Here is a 26,619-nt window from a genome sequence, read left to right as displayed (position 1 = left end):
GTTGTGCAGTGACACATTTCCAATCTCACTCGTTGGACATTGTGTCACTTTCAGACATGATAGAAGACTCCTATCATTCTTGGGATTTGTACACAACTGACCAACTAGTAGATCGTCTGCAACAAAAAAGAAAACCGGTTTTCATCAAATGGAAATGGAATACTTTCACTTTTTCTACGGTGAAAATTTTATCATTCTACCCTGTATATGTATTTTTCATGTTCTCGCTTTGTTAAATCGTGTACATCCAAATTCATAGGGATTGTCAGTGTGGTTCTTGGCATTTATTTACATCCCAGTGTGGTTCTTGGCATTCATTTACATCCCAGTGTGGTTCTTGGCATTAATTTACATCCCAGTGTGGTTCTTGGCATTCATTTACATCCCAGTGTGGTTCTTGGCATTCATTTACATCCCAGTGTGGTTCTTGGCATTCATTTACATCCCAGTGTTGTTCTTGGCATTCATTTACATCCCAGTGTGGTTCTTGGCATTCATTTACATCCCAGTGTGGTTCTTGGCATTCATTTACATCCCAGTGTGGTTCTTGGCATTAATTTACATCCCAGTGTGGTTCTTGGCATTAATTTACATCCCAGTGTTGTTCTTGGCATTAATTTACATCCCAGTGTTGTTCTTGGCATTAATTTACATCCCAGTCTTGTTCTTGGCATTCATTTACATCCCAGTGTTGTTCTTGGCATTCATTTACATCCCAGTGTTGTTCTTGGCATTCATTTACAATTCATATTGATTGTTAGTGTGGTTCTTGGCATTCATTTACATCCCAGTGTGGTTCTTGGCATTAATTTACATCCCAGTGTGGTTCTTGGCATTAATTTACATCCCAGTGTGGTTCTTGGCATTAATTTACATCCCAGTGTTGTTCTTGGCATTAATTTACATCCCAGTGTGGTTCTTGGCATTAATTTACATCCCAGTGTGGTTCTTGGCATTCATTTACATCCCAGTGTGGTTCTTGGCATTCATTTACATCCCAGTGTAGTTCTTGGCATTAATTGACATCCCAGTGTGGTTCTTGGCATTAATTTACATCCCAGTGTGGTTCTTGGCATTCATTTACAATTCATATTGATCGTTAGTGTGGTTCTTGGCATTAATTTACATCCCAGTGTGGTTCTTGGCATTCATTTACATTTCAGTGTGGTTCTTGGCATTAATTTACATCCCAGTGTGGTTCTTGGCATTCATTTACATCCCAGTGTGGTTCTTGGCATTTATTTACATCCCAGTGTTGTTCTTGGCATTCATTTACATCCCAGTGTTGTTCTTGGCATTAATTTACATCCCAGTGTGGTTCTTGGCATTAATTTACATCCCAGTGTGGTTCTTGGCATTAATTTACATCCCAGTGTGGTTCTTGGCATTAATTTACATCCCAGTGTGGTTCTTGGCATTAATTTACATCCCAGTGTTGTTCTTGGCATTCATTTACAATTCATATTGATTGTTAGTGTGGTTCTTGGCATTCATTTACATCCCAGTGTGGTTCTTGGCATTAATTTACATCCCAGTGTGGTTCTTGGCATTCATTTACATCCCAGTGTGGTTCTTGGCATTAATTTACATCCCAGTGTGGTTCTTGGCATTAATTTACATCCCAGTGTGGTTCTTGGCATTAATTTACATCCAAGTGTGGTTCTTGGCATTAATTTACATCCCAGTGTGGTTCTTGGCATTAATTTACATCCCAGTGTGGTTCTTGGCATTCATTTACATCCCAGTGTGGTTCTTGGCATTCATTTACATCCCAGTGTGGTTCTTGGCATTCATTTACATTTCAGTATGGTTCTTGGCATTCATTTACATCCCAGTGTGGTTCTTGGCATTAATTTACATCCCAGTGTGGTTCTTGGCATTCATTTACATCCCAGTGTGGTTCTTGGCATTAATTTACATCCCAGTGTTGTTCTTCGCATTAATTTACATCCCAGTGTTGTTCTTGGCATTAATTTACATCCCAGTGTGGTTCTTGGCATTAATTTATATCCCAGTGTGGTTCTTGGCATTAATTTACATCCCAGTGTGGTTCTTGGCATTAATTTACATCCCAGTGTGGTTCTTGGCATTCATTTACAATTTATATTGATTGTTAGTGTGGTTCTTGGCATTCATTTACATCCCAGTGTGGTTCTTGGCATTAATTTACATCCCAGTGTGGTTCTTGGCATTAATTTACATCCCAGTGTGGTTCTTGGCATTAATTTACATCCCAGTGTGGTTCTTGGCATTAATTTACATCCCAGTGTGGTTCTTGGCATTAATTTACATCCCAGTGTGGTTCTTGGCATTCATTTACATCCCAGTGTGGTTCTTGGCATTCATTTACATCCCAGTGTGGTTCTTGGCATTCATTTACATCCCAGTGTGGTTCTTGGCATTAATTTACATCCCAGTGTTGTTCTTGGCATTCATTTACATCCCAATTCATATTGATTGTCAGCGTGGTTCTTGGCATTCATAAATATCAATCCATCATGTTCCTGTAACTGCAAATAACATTATTGTTGGAGCAGGCAAAATCTGTTTTTGTCAATTTGTTTTCTGTTTTCTTTTTAGCTGACTTATGATTATATGGTAGAAGCGTATAAAAGTTATATGGCTGGTTCTGACTCATTTGAAGATATAGACAAAAAATTTTATGAATTGTTCAGTAAGTATGTTTTCTAAATATATAACTGTATCTCTATATTAGAGACATGCATGCGTGGCTGTTTGCTACTTTTAAACTGTTAGATATAAGAACATGAAATTTGGTAGGAATGTTTTCACATGGTTTGGAATTTTTTTTAGATGTAAAGCAATAAGTTGTATTGTTCATTTGATGTCATCTTTGATGTTATTCTCACAATGTTTTGACTGATGTAACCTCTGACTTCCTTGAAAGTCTGTGGCGCCATGGATAAATTGCTTAAGTGTAGAATGAATGGCTCTTGTCTTGGGGAAAATCCATGTCTTGACAACCTTCTGGAACTGACCTTCACTCCTGATCTGAAATGGAACACATACATCAGATTTGTTGCCAAGATCACTGGAAAAATGGTTGGATCACTCTACTGCTCTAGTATATATCTCACTGCCGATGCAATCCTCTATCTGTTTAAAAGCCAGGTATGTCCTAAAATGGAGTACTGTTGCCACATCTGGGCAAGAGCAACTCGGTGTGCCCTATACAACCTTGATAGAGTTCAGAACCAGCTTCGAAACCTAGTAGGTGATGCCCTTTTTTTTCCCCTGCAACCTCTTTCCCACAGAAGAGATTTTGCGAGCCTGTCTCTGCTCTATCATTATTTTCATGGCAAGTGCTCCAATCTGAACTCCAATCTATGGTTCTCACTTGCCAAACTTTCACAAAAAACACTTGACTAGCTACATCCACGATCTACAGTTTCCTCCACTCTCAACTATGCCTAAATCTAAAGACACATTCCATGAACAAAGCTTCTTTCCAAGAACTGCCCACCCGTGAAACACTTCTGCTGGCCTGCTTCCTGGTTGAATATGATATGGTAGCCTTCAAATCCAATGCAAACAACTTCTTGATGAGGTGTCATCATAAATAATCAAATTGCCTTTTTGGTCAAGATCAAAGTGTAGTATCTGTTCTTCAGATGCTGCACTTCCATTTCTTGTTCTCTTTCGGTGGAGGAGAAATCCTTCACGACCGAGACAATTTTTATTTTTGTACCTTTTCTCCACGTTAAAAAACGACCCTGGTGTCTAACTCTGTCCCGTGGGGAGGCATAGTAAATAGGTACATTCATTAACGCTTATCCTCAAGTGTCCTTTGGGCCTTGATAAGTAGTGACTCCCAAGTAGAACACAATACTAAGAATATTGCAAAACATTACTCAAGATTTCTACTCTATCATGGCTGATGAAACAAGACTAACCTAACCCCATGGATTAAATAAATGGTTCTGTTTGAAGTTCCATACAGATTCCTGAGTTCAACAAGACTCACCTAAAGGAATTTATTTATTTATTTTTTTTTTTACAAAGGAGTCACCACATATCAAGGCCCTGAGACCACTTGAGGATAAGGGTTAATGTGTGTATTGTAGTCATTGGGACAGATTGTACAAGTAATTTGATATAATTAGATTATTTATGAGGATGGTTGAACAATAACTTGTTTATGTTGAACTTGAAGATAATGATATTGTAGTCAGCTGAAAAGCAGACCAGCGGAATAGTTCCACAGCAGGCGAGCAGTTTTAGTGAAGAAGCTTTGTTTATGGAATCCATGTTTAGGTTTAGGCAATGGAAGGGAGTGGGGAACATCCAAGATGAGAGCAGGTGAATAAGTAATACCAGGTTCATTGATTCATTCTTTTATAACTATTACTACTCTCGATCAAGGGAAGAGTTCATCAAACGTTTCATGAAAATGTGAGAATGATGCAATGAATGTGTAATGCGAGTCTTAAAAACACACAGATCTCGTGATCTCAGAGGAAGATTAAATTTGGGGCCTAATAGGAAGATGTATGCAGAACTATTGAAAGAAGGGATGAGAGTGCTAGAGCCAGTACAACAGTTGAAGTATCAATCAATTGGGAGGGGAAGGTAAAGCATGGGAGGAAATGATGAGAATGGATCTGAGAAAAAGATAAAAACCAGGCCAGATGTTATTTTGGATGTCGATTTACAAAAACCATCCAAAACATGTCGGCATAAAAAACAGATATTAAACCAAATAACAAAGCTGATCTGCTTTGTTTTCCCTAAAACTTTTTTCTCATATAATTTAATAACACAAAATATATGCTGAAATATACTTTAGTTTTGGGATTGAATTAAGTTTAAAAAAATTAAAAAAAACAACAAAAAAAAACTGTTTTGTTCTGGTTCAGAGTATGATCTTAAAAGACCTACATTTTCCAGGTCCACTTTGGCCCATAATGATAATCGTTTTCTGCAAAGTCAAAAACAAAAACAATTTTCTTTCTACAAAACAATCAAACTAAACACCATGAATAAATATTTGTAGATATAAAGAACTTGAAGCATAAAACCTTTTTTCTAAAAATACTGGATTTGGCATTAAACAACCTAAAAATGGCTGATATGCTGTTAAACAGAACCAACCTATCAACCAATTAAATCGCTTGCAATCTCAGCATTTTAAAAGATGACTACTTTTCTAAGTGAAGAAACCAAATTCCGGATGGTCAAACCTTGAAACAGATATTTTTCCATTCGTTTATTTATTGCGGACTATTATCCTCATTTTTTAGTTGTTGTATCACGACGTTAAGGCCAACTATTCCTCTGGCCTTTGTCAGGTGGTTACCACGACAGGATAGGAACTCCAAGTCTCCCAACTGCATTCGCAGCAATTAAACGTAGTGAGACAACAACAACTATGGAAGGCAGTAATTGCTGAGAATGCAGTTCGGAGATTCAGAGTTCCTATCCTGTTGCGGTAACCATCTATCTGTGCCTAAATCAAAACGTGGATTCCATGAACAAAGCTTCTTTCTTAGAACTGCACGCCTGTGGAACTCTGTTCCGTCTGCCTGCTTCCCACCTGACTACAACTTGGATGTCTTTAAGCCCAACGTTAACAAATTCCTAATGAACCGCCCTTTTAAGTAAACACTTCATTAAATCTCCACACTAACGTACTGTACTTGCAATAACCCTTATCCCTGAGTGGCTTCCGGGCCTTGATAAGTGGTGACCACCGTGTAAAAAAAAAAAAAAAAAAAAAAAAAAAGGGCCAGAAGAATAGTTAGCTGAAACGTCGTGAAACAGCTAAAAAAAGATGAGGATAATAGTCCGCAATAAATAAATGAATAAATAATACTCATCTCAATAAACATTCCAATTAATTAAATAATAGATACTTTTCCCATCACATGTCTGCCATCTATAACACGTATGCTAAACATGTTCATACAAACTTGTTTTTATCTTTCTTTTCCAGGACAAAACATCTTTGGCGAAGATGACTCCATGGAAAAGCTAGAGCAGGAGAATGCAGATTTGAGTACGGCAATACAAGAATATGAAGCATATGCAGTAAGTTAATATGATGACCGTTTTAGTGTAGCACGTGTTGTTGGACTTTCTAATAGAGGCTGCATTGACTTTTAAGTTAATACTAGCCTGGGTGTCCGGCGTTGCCTGGGTGTTTGGAGGTGTGTGTTGAGCAAAAAAAAAAAAAAAAGTAGTTGGCAGGCAGGCAGGGTCGAACCTGTACCGCGAAGAAGAAAAAGTACATGAAAAAAAATGTGATGTCTTTGCTGTTGTGTCCATCACAAAACTGGAAGTGATGAAGGTTTAAATTAAGGCTAGTCAATCGAAAAGAGAAAAGATTTTCGAAAATATCGGTTAAAAAGCGACCCCTCCTTGTAGAAAAATGCCCAGTTAAGGGTAAAAGAATTAATGTTTTTAACCAATTTTTCGATATTTGTTGTCCTTTTCAAAACAATACTGAACTCGTGAAAATCCGTCGCCTCTGTCGGAAGTTTTGGGCAGACAGACATACAAACATACATACATTTTAACAAACAGGGGAGATTTATATTATAGACTAGTAAAAGAAAAAAAAATTTGGTAGGGAGGTAGGCTTGAACCTGAAGCTTTGAGGTGAATAGCCTGATAACTTACCACGATGCTACATGGGCAGAGAAGTGAGGAAGGGTGAAATTAAATGTTTAAAAAAGGAGGTGGTTAAACGAACGTGATCATGTGGTTTTCCAGGTCAAACATCACGCCATAGTAGTAGAAAAATGAGATTACAGCACAAATTTTATCACATAAAAGTCGCTGGAATAAAAAATACAGACGACCTCCTTTCGTAAATCGGACATATTATAATCTAGGGAGTATATAAAAAGTTCTAAGAAACAGCGACCATCATGAGCGTTCCCCCTCCTCCAAGCCTTTGGCGTACATACAAAAAAATGCACACACACACATAAGGACACACACATTTTCGCTTTTATATTATAGACTAGCGAGGGGTACCCGGCGTTGCCCGGGTGTTTTTCGGGGTATGTGAAAAAAACCCGAAGCGTTGACGACGCGCAGTTGGAAAATAGTAAAGTGTTAAAAAAACAAACAGGTGCGCGTTTTTGATTGACGTGACGGCGACAGGTATTCAGCAGTTACGATTTTGTGCGGGACAGTTTTGAATAAATCGGTTTGTTTGCTTTTAAAAACCCGCTCCCTGTTTATTAGGAGGAGCGAAATGAAAGCTACAGTCTGATATGACGAAGTCGACATTGAACAAACGTTACTTAGCTCTCTTGAGACAACTGGCTTTCGGCCTGTGGTTAGAGTTGAGTTTCACTTTTTTTTTATACCGAAAACCGAATGTAACGTGTGCTGATGCGGGAAATGTGAAATAATTAACGTTTGAAAGTCAATAAAATTAAATAGACAGGCGAGCTCCATGGATAACTCTGAGATATTACAATTTATAGATGATATAAAAAGTTTTAAGAAGTTGTGAAGCAAGCAAGCGCTTTTTTGAAAGAAGCCTTTCGTGGACATTGAGGAAAAGCGAACATACATACACACATACATTTTCACTTTTATATATATAGATGACTATTGGGTGTAGCAATTATAATTGGGCTTTCTGAAGCGAGACCTCATTAATTTTTGGTTTTGTTTTAAATATTTGTAAGAGTGGAGACTTCAAATATTTAGTTTTTAACATGGATAGAATAAACTTTGGAACATTTATTTTGTTTGTATTGTTTGAATTATTCTGACTGCTGTTCTCATCTTGAGTGTTATTTTCACAATGTTTCGACCAATGTAACCTCTGACCTTCTTCAGGTGTATCTTGTCGAACTCTGGAATCTGCATCGAATTTCAATTAGTATGCTCTCATTTCATCAGCCATAACCGAGTAGAAGACCTAAGTAATTCACTATTGCATTTTTAGTATCGCCTGCACTGAGGATTGAGCCTTCACCCTCCATTTCATGTTTTCGTTTCATGGTCTATTACTTTTTATGTCTCTGTTACAGGTGGCACAATAATAATACTGACAGTATTCACATAAATAATGATAGCTCAAGGTTTTATTTATATACAACTAGCAGGCTGCTTAGTGTTGCCCGGTTATATTTTAATTCATGCAGATTATGTATTCATTATTATCATAACAATGCTGTATCAATTGTCATATTAAACCTAATATATAGTAGTGAGATCAAAACTAAAAATATATATGTATATATGTGACTTTGGTGTCATCAGCTAGAATCAAAACCAAAACATACAACTCTTCACCCTCATTCCTTAGCCTCTGAGTCACGCCCACACACACACACACACACACACACACATACACACTCACAAAATGGTGTAATGTAAGCTAAAAGTAAGGTAATTTCGACTTCTCTTCCAATTTTTTGGATTTTGTAATCATGCCCAAATGCATTTTATTTTCTTTTGGTGGATTGATAGTTGCTATTTCTTCTGATGAGTTAAGGGCAGAATAGATTCATTGATTGATATAATATTAAATGAATGATTTTACGCTACAAAACAGTTACTGTCAAGAATCATAAATGTCAACAAAATCAAAGGAATAAATTGTAAGATGGTCAACATTATGAAATTTGGAATATAGATTTTTGTCACTTATTTGTTATATGCACTGTAATCACATTGAGCTTCTTAAATTAAGGATTTGTCTATATAAAAAGTGAAATATAATTGAAAAAAATCATATTTCCATAGAAATATATATATATATATATATATATTTCTATGGAAATATGATTTTTTTCAATTATATTTCACTTTTTATATATCATTGAACTTTTGAATAGTCAAGTCGCTGCCTGATGATATCTGTTGTTTGATTGAAACAAGTGGTTATATATATATATATATATATATATATATATATATATTTCTATGTATAATCTGAGGTTATTGTTTTCAAGAGGGTAAGTAACCAATGAAATGTAACGAGGTTAATACAAGAGTGCTCAATACCAAAGTAGAGCAGGGTATACTTTTTATTTGTTTTTACATAAGCAGTAATATGTTGCTACACAGGCTTTGGATATTATGTTGCTACATGTTTTGGATAAGCTGTATCACCTGAAGAGGTCTCTAATTACTAATAACTAACTGACCAAAACATGCTCATGACTGTGTAGCAACATATTACTGCTTATGTAAAAAAAAATAAAGAGTATATATATATATATATATATATATATGATTGTTTGAATTTTTATTTATTTTTTTATTAGTGATTAATTTCTTAATTTTGCTCCCTGAGCGATTTCTTTTATTATAAGAAAGGAGTTATTTGCCCTTTGTTTACATTTTTCTTCGCCCAAATATATATATATATATATATATATATATTCACTGTCATCTTTTTTTTTTTAAATTATGGAATTGTTTGATCGTTGACAATAAGATTCTAGCAGGCATATATATATATATATTCACTGTCATTTTTTTTTTTTTAAATTATAAGATTCTAGCAGGCATATATATATATATATATATATATATATATATATATATATATATAAATTTACTGGTCATCCCTTTTTTAAAAGATGGAATCACCTGGTCATTGAAGACAAGGTGCAAACAAGCAAGGTTCACAATTTTATAATTATATAGATTAAAATAAAGGACATACATTTTGTACAAATGATAGTTATTTTTTGGAGAACCCTTTTTAGGGTCCTGGTTTTTCGGAGTGGGGAAGTAAAGCCAGTTATAGAAAATCATTTTTAGATAATACTCAAGAGAGAACAATGGAAATGTTATAAACACAAACAAAACAATGAGTTCAGAAACATAACAAAAAATATATTTTATATATGTTTAAAATGACTGCTTATATAGATAGGAAAACATAGAATGTTTGTTCATATTTTGAGAGTCTGGTTGCAAAACAAGTGGGATTCAGTCGCTGAGATAAGGAGGAAGTCTGAGTCTATAATTTCAGTGCCATGAATTATCCATGAATTTGAAAAATCGTAATCAAAACTGCCTCAGCCAATGACACAAATTTCATTTGATTAGAAGTTATTTATAATAGTGTTCATTTTTTCATTGAAGAAAGTCTAGAAGTATTGAAATTAATAAATTTTGTATATATTTATCTTAAAATTAATAAATTATGTATATATTAGTTTTAAAATTAATAAATTTATTATGTTAGTTTTAGAATTAATAAATTTTGTATATATTAGTTTTAGAATTAATAAATTTTGTATATATTAGTTTTAGAATTAATAAATTTTGTATATATTAGTTTTAGAATTAATAAATTTTGTATGTATTAGTTTTAGAATTAATAAATTTTGTATGTATTAGTTTTAAAATTAATAAATTTTGTATGTATTAGTTTTAAAATTAATAAATTTTGTATATATTAGTTTTAGAATTAATAAATTTTTATGTATTAGTTTTAAAATTAATAAATTTCGTATATATTAGTTTTCGATAAGCAGACGATAATGATTATTTGTTCCTTTTAACCTGTTGGAATCGAGGGTGGTGGTGCTACATTATTTCATGCAGTGTATCTTGGGCAAGAATAGCCTGGTGGCACCCATATCTCTCCAGGCTCCAAGCACATATAGCACATATTACCAAATGGTCACCTATTTTAGTATTGACCAGTTTCAATGTCACTTAACTTTAATGATCTAACAGGAACCGGTGTATCAACTTAGTTATACCGTATATAAGCAGACAACAATGTGAAAGTGTTAATGCATCACACGTGTGTGTGTGTTTGTGTTAGAATGTGTGCATTGAGAAATGCTTTCCTAAAATCTGACAGGGACAAGGGAAGCTATCACGTGATGATGGTGCACATGTGCAACTGCACGCATGACAGCTAGTAGTAAACACACTGAACGATGGGGTCAGGATGTCACAATTTATGTCGTCGGTGGTGAAAGGTCAATTGTTTGATGCATGCAGCTGTCAAGATGAAGCGCACATGCAGACGAGTAGGAGGTCACATATATAACCCAGAAAAAAATGTAAAAGAGAAGCAAAGCCTACAGTGAACCGGCAAGCAATATTGCACAAGCTCGTGTTTCCAACCAACCACCTCCTGATTTACACTCTCCATCTCTAGCTTGGGGTGCACATGAGCAATAAAGAAAGAAACAGAAAATAAAAGTTTTTATATTTTTATACAAAAATGAAGTGTTATGCGTAACAGCATAAAGCAGGTGTTGTAGACTTTGCCTCAAACCTTTTATTGAAAGCAAAAAAAAAATCTATTTTTTTATATGCAGTCATAGTGATCAAAACAGTAACTTTGATAAATCCAGAGATTAATTGACTGAAAATAAAATCTTTTTTAATTATTCATACAAGTGTATACGCAGCGATATGTGCACAAAAATGATATGTAATCTATCCCGGGTTACATCGGCATGATGAAAATTGTGATTTTGCTGTGATGGTTGGTTAGTGCAAGAAGAGTTCAAGGGTTAAGTTGTTGACGTATGTCAAACTCTGTAGTTCAGGTCGACGATAGCACCTGAAATAGGTCAATCGGGTATGTGTGAAAGAGAATGTGGAAAGAATGAAAGAGAAAGAGAGAGCATGAAAGAATGAGAAAAAAAATTATCTTTTCTATCGCATGCAAGTCAGTCTGGTTTCCAATTTTGAAAGGAACGGTTGAGATTTTGCTAAGATGTGTAGAAGAAAAAGACGTAAAGACAAGTCAGCCAACGAAAGAAAAATGCAGAACAGCCAAAACACCAAAAGAATAAAACCAAGCATTTAACTAAAAGAAACCAGTTGTATTTCTCATTTATTCGTCATTTCCGGGCCTGAAGAGTTGACGCAGAAAGAAGTCATGAACTGAGGTATTTTGAATAAATTACTTGTTATTACTTGTATTAAATTAGATGATGAGACATTATGACTACAGTCAAATACAGATACATAGACAGATGATCACATAGATACAGACAAAGGGACACATGCACCCACATGTAGATCACACACATATATACCTATCATGCCAAATACAGATACATAGACAGATGATCACATGTAGATCACACACATGTAGATCACACACATATATACCTATCATGCATATCCTCGTATAAAAGATGTGAATGAACAACATATACACACAACAGACAATCCCCCCACCCTCAAAACCACTGAAGGGTAAACTTTGTCACTACAATTTTGAGATGTATGCGTGGCACTTAGTGCTACCATAACCAAAATGCAACCAACATTTGATGTGAAGGAAACGTTAAATATAGAAGTCTAAAATTAGAAAGAAAAAGATTCTGTACTTTTTTTGTTTGTTAAATAGGGAGAGGAAAAGAAAATCCAAATCTGCTTTGGAAATTGTTGTTGTTGTACAACATTTACCCTAGGTGGGTTGAACTGGCTTCGTCCAAAGGAAGAAGTGTCAAGGGAATATTAAATTCACGAGCAGTCCCCAGTTGCCAGTAATGTTTGGTGCATTTTGGTCAGGAAACCAGTATCTTTAGACAGCTTGATCTGGTAGCACAAGATAGGGGTCTCACCACTAGATGTCTTTTAAAGTCATACTCACAATATACCACAACTTGTCTATTATCAGTATGCAAAATTCAAAATTTAACAGTTTAAAGACCGAAACAAGTGCAGATTTTTTTTTTTCAATAAATATATTTATTTATTCATTAAAATTAAATTTGATATTTCGATTCATAACAGAATTTTCATCAGAAAATACAGCTATATTTTTTTTATATACCATGATGGTGATGGTAATGCCTGGTACGTTATCCTTCACATGTTGGTGAAGTGTAATGTTCAAATGTCCGATATGGTAGAAAACGCCAATCTAGCGTGTATTTGTTAAGTCATAAAAAAGTCTACTGTTTAAAAGCACTGTTGATATGGAATACAAAACTTAACGGTTTAAAGACCAAAATAAAGCGCAGAATTTTTTTTCAATAAATAAACATATTTATTTATTGAAATTAAATTCGATATGGTGATAGTAATTATTTGTCTGTCTTTCAATTATGGTTATTCTTTTCCAAATCTGATCATTTATTTTAGGATAAACTACAAGAACTACAAGAAACAAAACAATTACATGAGAAAGATTTAGTCAAGATAACCAACTACATGGCCGAATTAGAAATGTATGATAGTAAACTGGAAGTCAGAGATACCGAGGTAAAGATGTTGGGTAAGTGATATTTTCATTTTTTTTATAATATGTTAATCTCTTGTTTTATTATGTATGTTATATTATAGGGATGCTATGCCAGTAAGTAGCAATTAAGTTAGCTAGTGTGAATTTTGGTAAGGGTCACCTTTGCTGCATATCACAATAACCTATCTGCAAATAGAATTGTACCCAGAGATGGGAGATGTGAGTTGAAGTGGTGAGGGGGTGGAAAGAGGTCAAACTCGGTAGACGAAACAGGAGTCGAACGATATGAGGAGATAATATTTCAAGCAAGAGAAAAAGGTTTTCAAATCGGTCTCTCTGTTGAAAACATGTGAACAAGATGCGTCCAATATGTAGGAATGGTCTAAGTTGAATATTGTCTGAAGTCCCTGTCCGTTGTGCTACTCATTTCTTATGTTAGTAAGTTAAAAAGGAAATTATTGTTGGCATACATTGGTCTCTCTCTCTCTCTTGGGTCGATTCTTTCCAATAAAGCCTTGAACAAAACTCAGTAAATGTCTCTTTGTGTCTTTCCTGCATGAGAAGTTTTATTCATCTTAGTTAAACAGATAAGACTCTTGACGATCACTAGACAATGTGGCCACTCATAAAATGGGCACAAAGGAAAATAACGATGATGAAGAGAATAAAAACTGCATGTATAAACCCTGCATGTATATATATATATATATATATATATATATATATATATATACAGGGTGGAACGATAAATTTGTCATCCTAAAGAAAACAACACTGCAGCTTTATTTTAAAACTTTTATTGAAAAAAAATCAATTCAGATAACTTGGTTGTGTAGTAGAGCTAACATTTATTCAATGTAGCCATCTTTAGCCTCAATCACCGCCTCAGTAGGACAGTAAACATGGTCCCCCAATATGTGTCTGGAACGGGGAGCATGCCTTTTCCATAAACGCCAGTAGGAATATTCAGCGGATGGCAGCAATCAGGCTGGCTTTGATGTTGTGGGAAGTCTGTTGGTGATGTTCTTAACATATGACAGGATTGATCAAGAGCCTCAAGTGATTTATTTGTGTGACATTCAACCGAAACAATAAGTTTTCATTTCTACAATATTTTTCCCATACTGGATGCTTTGGAGATATTGAACATGAGTTTTGAAAAATTGGTAATTTCAAAGCAGAATGAGCAGTTCTTCCACCTGATAGTAGGATCGAAGTTATTCTGGATGTAGCAAGAGCTAAGGCTATTTCATTTTAAGATTGAATGATTGCCAAAATCAATTTAATTAGATAAGTTTTATCAGTTCCTCCTGGTGCTGTTCTAATTAGCAGTAATTTTGAAATAGCTTTCTATTCTCACTGTAAATTTAGGTGATTAAAATAGGATTTATCCTTGTTTTGACAATTACTTAATCACTGTAAGTAGTTTAGATGACTAAAATATGATTTGTTCATGCTTTGACAATATCTTATTCACTGTAATTTCAGTGACTAAAATAGGATAAAAAGGATAAGAGAGGGAAAGAGAGAGCTAGACGGAGAGAGGAGGAGGAAGACAGAGAGGGAAAGAGATATAGATGGAGTGAAAGAGAGAGATTAGGCCATAGAGAGATGCCCCACAAGTTTTCCACACAGGGAGAATACTGCTCGCCTCGTGAAGACATCGGGCACTTCAGGAATTGCAGCTCCACGCCTCCATTTCAAAGTCCCTCGTTCCTGTCGAACGTTCAGGCCCAAGACACAAACACCATTCACCAAACGTTCTGGATCCTTGCATGTCAAACCAAACTCAGCCAGTTTGGCCCTCACACATGATGATGACTCAATGTCTTCGTTCACATATATGTTATCAAGGTACGCCGATGTCCCATCTTTTATTGTCTCTTCCTGTGACAACACAGTGTTAATAATGGTCTTCATTATTTGGGGTGCCATGTTCAGCCCAAAGCCTAGTCTGGTAAGGCAGTACCTCCTGCCAGCAAACACTACCGTCTGAAATGGCCACATTGTTTCACTGATTTTGACCTGCAGGTATACTTTTCTTAGATCCAGCAGGGACACATTGGAACCCTGCTGGCGCCACTCTCGTAACTTGCTGGCACAAACGTCAGCATCTGCCATGAACGCATCAACATGTGTGTTCAGTTTGCCATAGTCCATCACTGGCCTCACCTTTGCTTTGTTGTGCTGAGCGACCGCCATCAGCGGAATCAGGCCTTTGGGAGGTCCAAGTTTCTCATAGGGGTAGGGAATCAACCAGCCATCCTTGATCCAATCACGAAGTTCCTCTTCATATGCAGGCCTCATTTGGTCGGGCACATGGTACTCTGTTACCTCATTTCGCAGTTTGGCTGGTTTCTGATTTTCTGACCACTTCCATGTGGCTGTCCAAGCCTTCTGCTGCTGGTCAAACTCGACAATAAAGTCTGGCTGATCAATCTTCAAAGCAGCACACACTGAAACCTTCTCCTGAAACTGTATCACCCCCATTTGTGTTATGTGAGCACCACCTAGGGCTCTGATGGTGCCGTAGCCTAGGAACAGGTCAAAGCTCAGCGGTTTCTTGAGTACTACCAGCACTTCGATGTTAGCTGAATTTCCAGTCTTAGTGCAAATGTTCACAGTGCCCACCCCGCAACATGTCCACGTTGCTCCACTGAGGATGGTTAATCTAGTTGTCTTCTTCTTCTACGGTGCGAGAGCATCCAGAGTCAAAGAGTGCTGAGCACAATGTCTCATTGACATAGACCTGAATGGTCGGAAGCGCCTCGTCTAATTTCTGTTTGGGGAAGAGGTTGATGCTGGCACCTTGTCCCTGACCCCGTTTCCCGAACAATCCCGGGCCATATGACCAGTCTTATTACATCGGTAGCAGCGAATAGCTGTCAGTCATCGCCGGAAGTTCCTCGCAATGTGTCACATTATAATCATGTCACAATATAATAATGTCACATTATAATCATGTCATAATATAATCATGTCGCAATATAATCATGTCATAATATAATCATGTCATAATATAATCATGTCATAATATAATCATGTCATAATATAATCATGTCACATTATAATCATGCCACATTATAATCATGTCGCATTATAATCATGCCACAATATAATCATGTCACATTATAATCATGTCGCAATATAATCATGTCACAATAACACATGACTTCACCGTGCAGGATGGTCTCCTGGGACGGTCTATCCTCATTTAATGCGCGCTGTGCAGCAGCGACTACCGGTTCTCCCATCTCATAAGTATTCTTCATCATTGTCCTGGCCCGGTCTACCAGGTCATTAAGGGACAATGAAGCTATGCTTGAGCTAGCCCACAGGAGTTGCTTTGCTCCGGCTGGGAGCCCTGCCAAAAATTTGTATGCCAAGGCTCGCTCAGGCAGCCCACCAAACAACACCGTCAGTTTTGTCAGCTCAGCCAAATAAACGTTGACAGTTTCACCGGGATGCAGGGTTCTTGCCTCAAATTGCTCCCAAGCAGTGCCGGGGTTAATAGCAGCCGCCTTGTATAATGCTGCTTTGATCCTTTCATAATCCTGTTTTTCCTCAGGACTAAGCTGTTGATATACTGCGAAAGCCCCGCTGGACAGATGTAGAGGAACCACATGTTCAATGTTCTTCACACTAGACAACACGAAATGTAGTTCCACCTTCTCCACCCAGTCAAGTACCGGGGTCGAACCGTCAAATTCCGGTATTAATTTAAGGTCGAATTTGTCTCCCATTATGCCGAAATAGCTTGACGTTAAATGGGCTGGTAAACAGCAAAACAACATAAACCAAATACAATATGCAAAAGTCTAGCTAGAATTCGTCACTGACAGCTTTCTCTCTCAACTTCTAGCACGTCTCTCCCCACTGCCTCTGCCAACAGACAATTTATCAGAAAACTGACCCCATTTCATTTGCATACGTGTGCAGTGGAAGATGAGATCTCGTGAGATTCCACGAGACTACACCTTATAAATCCATGGCTGCCATCTTTAATTTCTCTTTTTTTTTCTTTTTTTTTTTTACATGGTTCACCACTTATCAAGGCCCAATGGCCACTCAGGGGTAAGGGTTATTGTGTGTACAGTAATTAATGGGATAGTGTAGTAATAGTATTGGAGAATTGATAAAGTGTCATTACTTAAGGGGGCGCTTCATCAGGAATTTGTTTGTGTTGGACTTGAAGACATCCAGGTTGAAGTCGGGAGGGAAACAGGCAAGCGGAACAGAGTTCCACAGGCGTGCAGTTCTAAGAAAGAAGCTTTGTTCATGGAATCTTCATTTTGATTTAGGCACAGATAAGGAGTGGGGAAAATTATTGACGGTGGTTTCAGCTAGTCAGGTGTATTTTGAAAAAGATTGGCGAGGGGGACCAGAGAATGGAGCTCAGATGAGCACTTGCTATGGAAATAACGATAGAACAAAGATAGGCTTGCTACGTCTCTACTGTGGGAAAGAGGTTGCAGGGAAGAGAAAAGGGCATCCCCCACCAAGCCACGAAGTCTATTTTGTACTCTGTCAAGGCAGGATAGTCTGTTTTTAGCAGCTCCTGCCCAGATGTGGTAGCAGTACTCCATCCTTGGACGTACTTGGCTTTTATATAGATAGAGAATTGCATCATTAGTGAGATATCTTCTGGAACGGTAGAAGGATCCCACCATTTTCCCAGCAACCTTCGCCACAGACTTGATGTATGTGTTTAAGATCAGGAGTAAAGGTCAAACCCAGAAGCTTATCAAAACATGGGGCCTCCTCTAGATGAGAGCCATCCACTTCAATTGATGCCAGATGGGTATCAGAGCGTTTATGATGTAGAGATAGGAGCTTGGTCTTAGATGCATTAAAGGTAACCAGCCACCTCTTCCCCCACTGAACCACGCGCTCAAGATCAGAGTAGAGAGAATCAGAGAGAACATCATGATTTACGGCCTTTTATGTGTTGCCATAGATAGTCGTGTCATCAGCATAGATGTCAACAAAAGATTTTAGTATGTGTTTTGGGAGATCATTGATGTAGATCAGGAAGAGAGTTGGGCCCATTATGGACCCCTGAGAGACTCCAGCATTAATACTGTGGGCCTCTTTCTCTCATTGATTATTACATTCAACTCTACAAACAGTTTTGTCATTTAGGCATTTAAAAATAATTTATTCTATTTTTTCCTTTTGTTTTAAAAAGAATTTCAATTTCATTTGGTTTTGTTGGTCCCCCGACAAAAGGAGGGTGGACGTGTAAATTCACCCTTGTCCGTTCGTCCGTCCGCACTTTTCTCAATAACTATGGCTTGGAATTTTTTTAAATTTTGCACAAACATTAAACATGATATGAGTAAAAAAGTAACAGAACGGATTTTCCGGGAAAACCCCGGTTGTCCCCCTTCGGGTGCCTTTCGAGCTAAAGTGGCTATAATTGACACTTTTGTGCTTATTTAAAAAAAATTAATGGCTTAGATTTTTATAAAACTTTCTGAAAAGTTGTAACTAACTGATTTCTATATAATTTTCTTTGTCTATACTTCACGATTACTCTTGGGTGTGTCCCAGGGGCTCTTTTAGGGCTAATAAAAACACTCCATTTTTGGGACTATTTTACCATGTTTGTTCAGAATTTTCTGTGTATGTCTATTTAGCAGTTTTGCATGGTACTGAACTCAAATTTAAATATGCTAAGGCTTTGGGGACTTTTGGGGCTAAATGTGTATGTGTGTGTGTGTATATGGGGGGGCAAATGATGGACAGTCATTTCTTTTTTTGCATGGTATAGAACTCAAATTTACATATGTTAAGACCTAAAACTGCACCGTTTGTTCATTTTCACCAGGATTTGACGTCCCCTGGGGACTTTTGGGACTAAATGGAGGGAGGGGGCAAATGCTGAATTTTTTTATGCCTCGTTCACTGTACAAGGATCATGCATACTTCACATGTTTTTTCTGTTTTGATCATTTCATTTTTTAGAAAAAAATTCAATTCCATTTCATTTGATTTTGTTTTTTATCCTTTCTTTTTTTTTATTAGTTTTTATGAATATTAATATTGTGGATGGAGTAATTAGTAATTGGGAAATTAAGAAAACAAAGTGGACTTTTTCATATTTACTTATTAAATAATGATGAAACATGATTAAGAAATAAAACATTTTTTTTTTTTAAATTGATAGATTTTTTTTTTAAATTAATACATTTTTAAAAAAAAATTAATACATTTTTTTTAATTAATACATTTTTTTTTAATTAATACATTTATTGTTTAATATTTTTTACATGATTTAGAAATAAAATAATATATTGTTAGTTGCGATTAAGCGAAAAAAAGAAAGAAAATTAAACTAATTTACGTTTATTTAGACGGTTAACTAACATTTTTCCTTATGTTTGTCGTGAAAGGGTTACAGGCTATTTTGCAACCTAAAATACATACCTGCCTATGTATATGCATATACTATTATAATATTTAACCAGATAATTATTTGTATAAAAAAGCAATTACCAATGACTTATTAATTATTTTTTTGATTTTTCATATTTTGTAAGTAATTCAGTTTTTCAAACATCAACAAACTAAACCTTTTCAGCTGAATAGTGACCTTTTGTAAAGAAAAAGAACATTAACAATGATCAGATGACCAACCTTGGAGACGTCTCGGAGAGTGAAAATACTCTTTTTAGTACCTCTGAAAATCAATTGATGTAGAAACTGTGTTGTCACACAGACTTAGGGTTTGCTCGTTTTTGTGCACCGCAGAGCTAAATCTGACAATATGTGCATGCTTCCAGCATCCAATGAATGCCTGAATATATAAAGTATCCGATAAAGTATCCGAGACTAGACAATATTACATTTGTGATTTTACAGTTGTGAATTGTATTTAACTTGTACTTCATTGTGACTGTGGACAATAGTCCATGGGAGCAGTAGCAGGTTACAAGAGTAATGCTTCTCTCTCAGTAAAATTCTCTTCTTGGAATAATGTTCCCATTTTAATTGTGAAACTTCCTTCTGAGAGCAATGTATTTAGGGCCATTGTATTCGGGCATTCTAAGAATGATGCAGTCTCAAAATATAAATAATTATCATATCTATAGAATTATATTTTACAACTTTATTAAGCATCAAATGACTCATAGATGGTCTTAATGATGGAGGTCTCAACAGAGCTGAAAGGGAGAAACAGACCAAATATCAAGGTCTCATGTATGATATGAAAAGAAACTGAAATCTTACGGAAATATCAATCATACCAGTTATTATTGGTACCACAGGGCTTATGAAGAAGAACCTGAAGTCCTACCTAACTAATATTCCTGGTGAACCAAGTGCAAGTGAGATCCAGACGATTGCACTTAAGGGAACAACAAGGATACTAAAAAGAGCTCTCGGCTAGTTTCAATATAAAGCAATGTTGGCAGTTAGTTTGTCTGCCTCATACCTAGCATTACAATCTTCAAAGGAAGAAAATTAAAATAAAAAAATGTTGAGATGCCATAAAAGAAATTGAATCAAACGATCAAATGGTGTGAAACATGTTCTTTATATGAGCGATAATTCTATTCATAAAGTTGACCTACGATTCCTCTGAGAAACATTGTTAACTCAGTTGAGCTTGTAATGAGAAAAGCAATATCAGGAAGAATGACAATTGATTCATACAATAATAAATTAAAAAGATTGCGTATATATAAAACATGAATGTAGTAGTAGGAGGGAAATAATACAAAGTAGTCATTATCAAAAACTGTACTCTTATTAAATGATTTTTCTGGTGTCAAGAGGTCGAGTAGGAGTACATATGAAATAGAGAGTGAAGAGCCTTTGTACTTCTTTTATGCATGAAAAAAACATCAATAAAATGTTGATAAGGATAAAATATAAAAGTTTAAGAAATGAACTAAAATTTTATTTTCTAATATAGACCAATATGTACCCTTTTGGACTGACAAAACAGATTTTTATAAAATATTAAAACTATTGAGCACTTATGTACTTTACTTTATATATATATATATATATATATATATATATATATATATATATATATATATATATATATATATCCAGGGTGACCCAAAAAAAACAGAGGACATTCAATTGTTTTTCTGAACATTTTACAGTCAATGGAGAAAAAAAGGCCAAAGACCCTAGTGTTTTGATGTGATGTTTTGAATATAATAAACTAGTTATGACCAAAGTTTCATTTCATTCGGACAAAACACTAAGAAACAGGGCCTAATTAGAGTTGGGGCCCGTTTGTTTTTTGGGTCACCCTGTGTATATATATATATATATATATATATATATATATATATATATATATATATATATATAGTCCTGTTTTTCAGAAGTGTTCCTAGTACTCATACAATTATTCATATTGCCTGGTGCCACCAGATCAGGCTGTCTGAAGATACCAGCTTTCTTACCTAAAATGCACCAAATGTTTTTTCCTTTCCCTTTGCAAAACTCAATCATGTTCTGCAAAGCAAACTCAACATTTTTCTTAACAAAACAACCAAACCAAACACCATGAATAAATATTTAAATATATAAAGAACTTGAAGCATAAATTTATTTTAACAAAATGACTGGATTTGACATTAACATTAGATAACCCCAAAAGGGTTGATATGTCACAAAACAACCAAACCAATTCATACTGCAGTATGTTTTTATGCTTTATAGGAATTTTATCTCTCGGTCAAGTTTTATATTTACTTAGTTATTCTGCCTTTTTTAGCTTCACTCTGTGATCAGCTTGAATGCTTAAATTTACTATGATTAATTCCTTTTGGATGAGCTTTCAGCATTTACTTATTTAGTTTACCATTTCATCTCTTTGTCCATAGCAAAAAAGGGTGAGTAATACTGAAACAGTGATTTTAGGAAACTGTACCCTATTAAATGTTTTCCTCTGGTGTTAACGGGTTCAGTAAGAGTACATAAAAAATAGGGACTGAAGAGTCCTCCCACTTTTATGCATGAAAAAAAAAGTAAATATTGATGAGAATGGTGTATACATATGTATGTGTTGATGGTAATTTTAGGGGATTGTGTGTTTTTGATGTTTTAGCTGGATATATTAGGTTGGTGCAAAAATTATGTTGTTGTTTGATGTTCACATTCAAAAGATCATAACTTCTTTCATAATAAACTTTATTAATCGAAATAAAAACCATTAGAATCGACACATTTTTGCCAACGAGAAACAAGTTTATTCATCTATGTATAGAAAATATAAAAATCCGGAGTTTTGGAAGTAATGAAGTTATTGAAGGCCAATTCTACATCATCTCAGCTTTTGAAGCATTTTTTGTGCAGGAAGTTGTCGAGATGCTTCAAAAAGTGATAATCGGTGGGCGGGAGGTTTGATGGATATGGCGGATGAGACAGTTTCAAAGCCCAATTTGTTCAGTTTCTGCATGTTCAGCTGAGCAACATGCAGGCGAGCATTGTCATGGAGGAGAATTGGTTCCTTCATATTGACTAATCTTGGGCACATGCATTGGAGCTTCTGGTGCATTTCGTCAATTTGTTGGTAGTTTTCTCCACCGTTATTGTTTCTCCTGGATTCAAAAAGCTGTGATGGATGAGACTGGCTGCAGACCACCAAACAGTCACCATAACCTTTTTTTTTTTTTTTTTTAATACAATTTTGGCTTCGGAAAGTGTTGTGGCGCTTCTCAGGCATCCGATCACTGTGCTGAACTTCACCGGTGGTCCTAGAGGATCCACTTCTCATCACACATCACAATCCGCTCAAAGAATGGGTCATTTTGTTGCGCAGAAGGAGCATAGAAGACTTCAAAACAATAATTTAAAAAAAATTATTGTTCAATTCATGTGGCACCCATTTACCCAACATTTTTGACTTCCCTATTTGCTTTAAATGGTGAATAACTGTTGATAGGTTGACCTCGAGTTCAACAGTAACTTCTTGTGTGGTTTTGTGAGGATTGGCTTCAATTAAAGCTTTCAAATGTTCATTATCAATCGCAGTCGGCTGACTGCAACTGTCTTCATCTTCGAGGCTCTCATCAATATTGCAAAATTTCTTGAACCACCATTGTGCCACCTGTTCGTTAGCGGTTCCTGGGCCAAATGAATCCTTGATATTACAAGCTGTCTTGGCAGCTTTTCAGCCTAGTTTGAACTGAAACAAGAAAATCGTGCGGATTTGAATTTTGTCCATGCTGTCGAAAAGCCTGCAAAAAATGAATAAAGAGATTGAGAACAGTAATGAATAACACAATTTGATGGAGCAAAAAACGTGCTTCAAAATGATATATAACATGGGTGTATATATCAATGAATTAATTCAGGAATCAGGTATAAAAGTAATATGTGATAAAACGATATTGTTTTTGCACCAACCTAATACAAAGACTCAGATCACTGCCATTTATGTAATAATTGTATTATTGGATATTTTTAATTTGTGATCATTTTTCTCTGAGATTTCTATTTCACCTTTTGCAGAAGAAGAGTTAAATTTGAAGCTTGGAGAACTGAAGAGTTTTCAAACTCAAATTGATAACCAAGAATATGCTCCAGCTGATGTGGAGCGGTTCAGGATGGAAATGCAGCACCTCCAGAGCCAGACTGACAACTTTGAGAAAGAAACTGCTCAGCTTGATGAAGAATTATGGGAGGATGAAATGGCCATTGGCAAACAGCAAGATAAAGTTAGTAATTTTGTTATTTTAGTAGCAACAAACAGAAATTCAAGAAAATACACTCTGACATAGATTTTTTTTTTTTCTTAGCTTTCAAAGCAAATATTAAAAAAGACCAAGCAACATTCATGTGTATAATGTTTCTCATCTAAAAGTGGTTCTAGAACAGGCTGGTCATTTCACATATAAAGTTGTCTTATATAATTTTTGCCGTCATACCTAAATAGCAATATATTTGTCAGATTGATATTTGATTCTGTATGCCCAGTGAATTACAGTATTTTGCAATCAGTTATTCACATAATGAAAAAAATTCAAATCTATTTCATTTAAAATATATTCCAACCCAATAATTCTTTCAATAACATAAACTGTAGGAGATTCAGTGTTTGTTCTCATAAGGAAAGTAACAGATATGATTAATATAACCAACATATATAAACAGCAGATATATTTTTTTTCTTTATAAATTCATGGTTAATATTTACAGGGAATAAAAAATAAATATTGTAACATGGGTTTGGAGCAGGAGTTTCTGGGGATTCCTCCATTTTTTTTTTTTTTTTTTTTTTTTTTTTCCTGGGCAATGCTAGAACCAGTCTGGCTAGGTGGAATGATAAAATTGTCACCCTAAAGAAGGTAACACTATAGCTTTATTTAAAAACTTTTATAAAAAAAATCAATTCAAGTAACTTGATTATGTAGTAGAGCTAACATCTATTCAATATAGCCATCTTCAGCCTCAATCACCGCCTTGATATGAGTCTGGAACTGAGAGCATACCTTTTTCACAAGCCCTGGTGGGAGCTCAGTAAATACTCAGTGAATGGTGGCGATCAGGCTAGCTTTGCTGTTGTGGGAGGTCATGTTGGTGATGTTCTCGACATATGACCAAACGAAGTAGTTCAGTGGATTCAGGTTGGGGAAAGAGGAGGGGACAGTGAGAGAAGAGTATAAAATCATAGCACTCCTTTTGAAACCAAGCTTGAATCTCTTTGGACTTGTGGGCCAATGCATAGTCCTGCTGTCAAACCCAGGGTCTACCAGCAGCCACCTGATTGCACTAGGGGATCACAATACTCTTCAACACATCCAGGTACACTTTAGTGTTGACTTTCAAGCCGACTTCAAAGATGTGAGGTGGTATGATGTGGCCCTTACTTGAAACCACACCAGAGACCATAAGCGTGATCGGTAACTTTGTTGTCATCATCCTGAGCACATCCCTGTTAATCGTGGCAGTCCAGTGATGCATTTTGAGGGTGTTGACAATGGTCTTGTTGTCATAACTGGGATCGGTAGAGAGCATATATTGTACATCAACGAATCTCTGATCTCGCTTATTGAACATTGTGTCACTTTCAGACATGATAGAAGGCTCCTATCACTCTTGATATTTGTACACAACTGACCAACTAGTTGATGGTCTGCAACAAAAAAAGGAAACAGGTTTTCATCAAACAGAAATGGAATCATGTTGTCTTTTCTAGGGTGACAATTTCATCATTACACCCTGTATATCATAAATGATTAATGTTGACATTTGCTGTGTTTTATTGTCATTTCGCACTAATGAGCATGTTTTTGAAAACCAACAATTTGTTTTAACATTTTGTAAATTTCAGAATTGTGGAAATAAAAATGAATTTACATTTCAAATGTAAGAATACATATAAAACCAAGAATTTAATTAAATAATTGACACACCGGTTCTCATTAGATCATCAAAGTTAAGCGACATGTAGCCTGGTCAGTACCAGATGGGTGACCACTTGAAAATGCTAGGCACTATGTCATCTTCCCATAACTGAGATATACATGGGGTTGGGAACCGTTTGTAAATTTGATATTCCCTGTAAACTTTCTACTAGATATTACTGGTTCGTTTTTTTTGTTTTTTTTCAAAAGTAATCTAGAAAAGAAATATGAAGAAAATTAGTACATGTGTTTCAAAATCATGAATATAAAATGTTAAACACAGAAAATGTCGAGCAAAACAGAGTAAAGAGAAAAATATTCACAACATTATATATATATATATATATATATATATATATATATATATATATATATATATATAATGCTTCTCATCTTGAGTTGAGCATATTGAGAAGTGATACACAAATTACCATTAGCATATAAGCGATGCTCTTTGTGTAAACAAATCAAGCTTAGGTAGTTTGGACGATGTCAAAACATCGTTAAACTCATGACTCACGCAGCAGCCACCGATAGCGTAGTGGTTAGGAGCCTTTTCAATCTTGGGTTTCCATCCTGGCTTGAGGTAATTGCCTGTCTAGCCACACTGATGAGCTGTGAAACAGCGAAACAGTACTGTATGTGGATGACTAATATATATATATATATATATATATATATATATATATATATATATCGCCATAACTAACTAACCAACATTCTTGCCCCTGCTTCTAATTTTCTAAAACTTTTAGTGACTAGCACAGCTATTCTTTATAACTTAAGGACATATAAAAAATATATAACTTTGGGGATCTTTTCATTTACACATGAACAACTAACTACACACAGAAGACAAGGCCATCAAGCCAGATATAGTAATATGTAACAAGCCTGAAAGAACTGCACTCTTTATCGACATCACAGTTCCAAATAACTTTGGCCTTAATAGAGCTGAATGGGAAAAGAACAAAATATCAGGACCTTAAAAATGATCTGAAAATGACATGGTCTCTGAAAGAAATAAACATTATACCGGTTGTGATAGGAGCAACTGGCATCATAAAGAAGAACCTT

General features: G+C 35.6%; 1 protein-coding gene across 1 annotated transcript in view; it reads left to right on the top strand.

Annotated features, from left to right (window-relative positions):
* Positions 1–26,619, top strand: part of LOC145285937 (kinetochore protein NDC80 homolog) — a 151,103-nt gene that overhangs the window by 85,960 nt on the left and 38,524 nt on the right. The window contains exons 7-10 of the mRNA XM_080134443.1: positions 2,581–2,674; positions 5,954–6,048; positions 13,066–13,198; positions 23,648–23,853. Of these exons, the coding sequence (XP_079990569.1) occupies positions 2,581–2,674; positions 5,954–6,048; positions 13,066–13,198; positions 23,648–23,853 (528 nt within the window). The remainder of the gene's footprint in view (positions 1–2,580; positions 2,675–5,953; positions 6,049–13,065; positions 13,199–23,647; positions 23,854–26,619) is intronic.

This window comes from Euprymna scolopes, chromosome 10, assembly GCF_053919585.1.
Source record: "Euprymna scolopes isolate OS-2025 chromosome 10, ASM5391958v1, whole genome shotgun sequence".
In the NCBI taxonomy this organism is placed as follows: Eukaryota; Metazoa; Mollusca; class Cephalopoda; order Sepiida; family Sepiolidae; genus Euprymna; species Euprymna scolopes.
The sequence above is the reverse complement of the archived record's forward strand: the minus strand, read 5'-3'. Positions and strand labels throughout refer to the sequence as shown.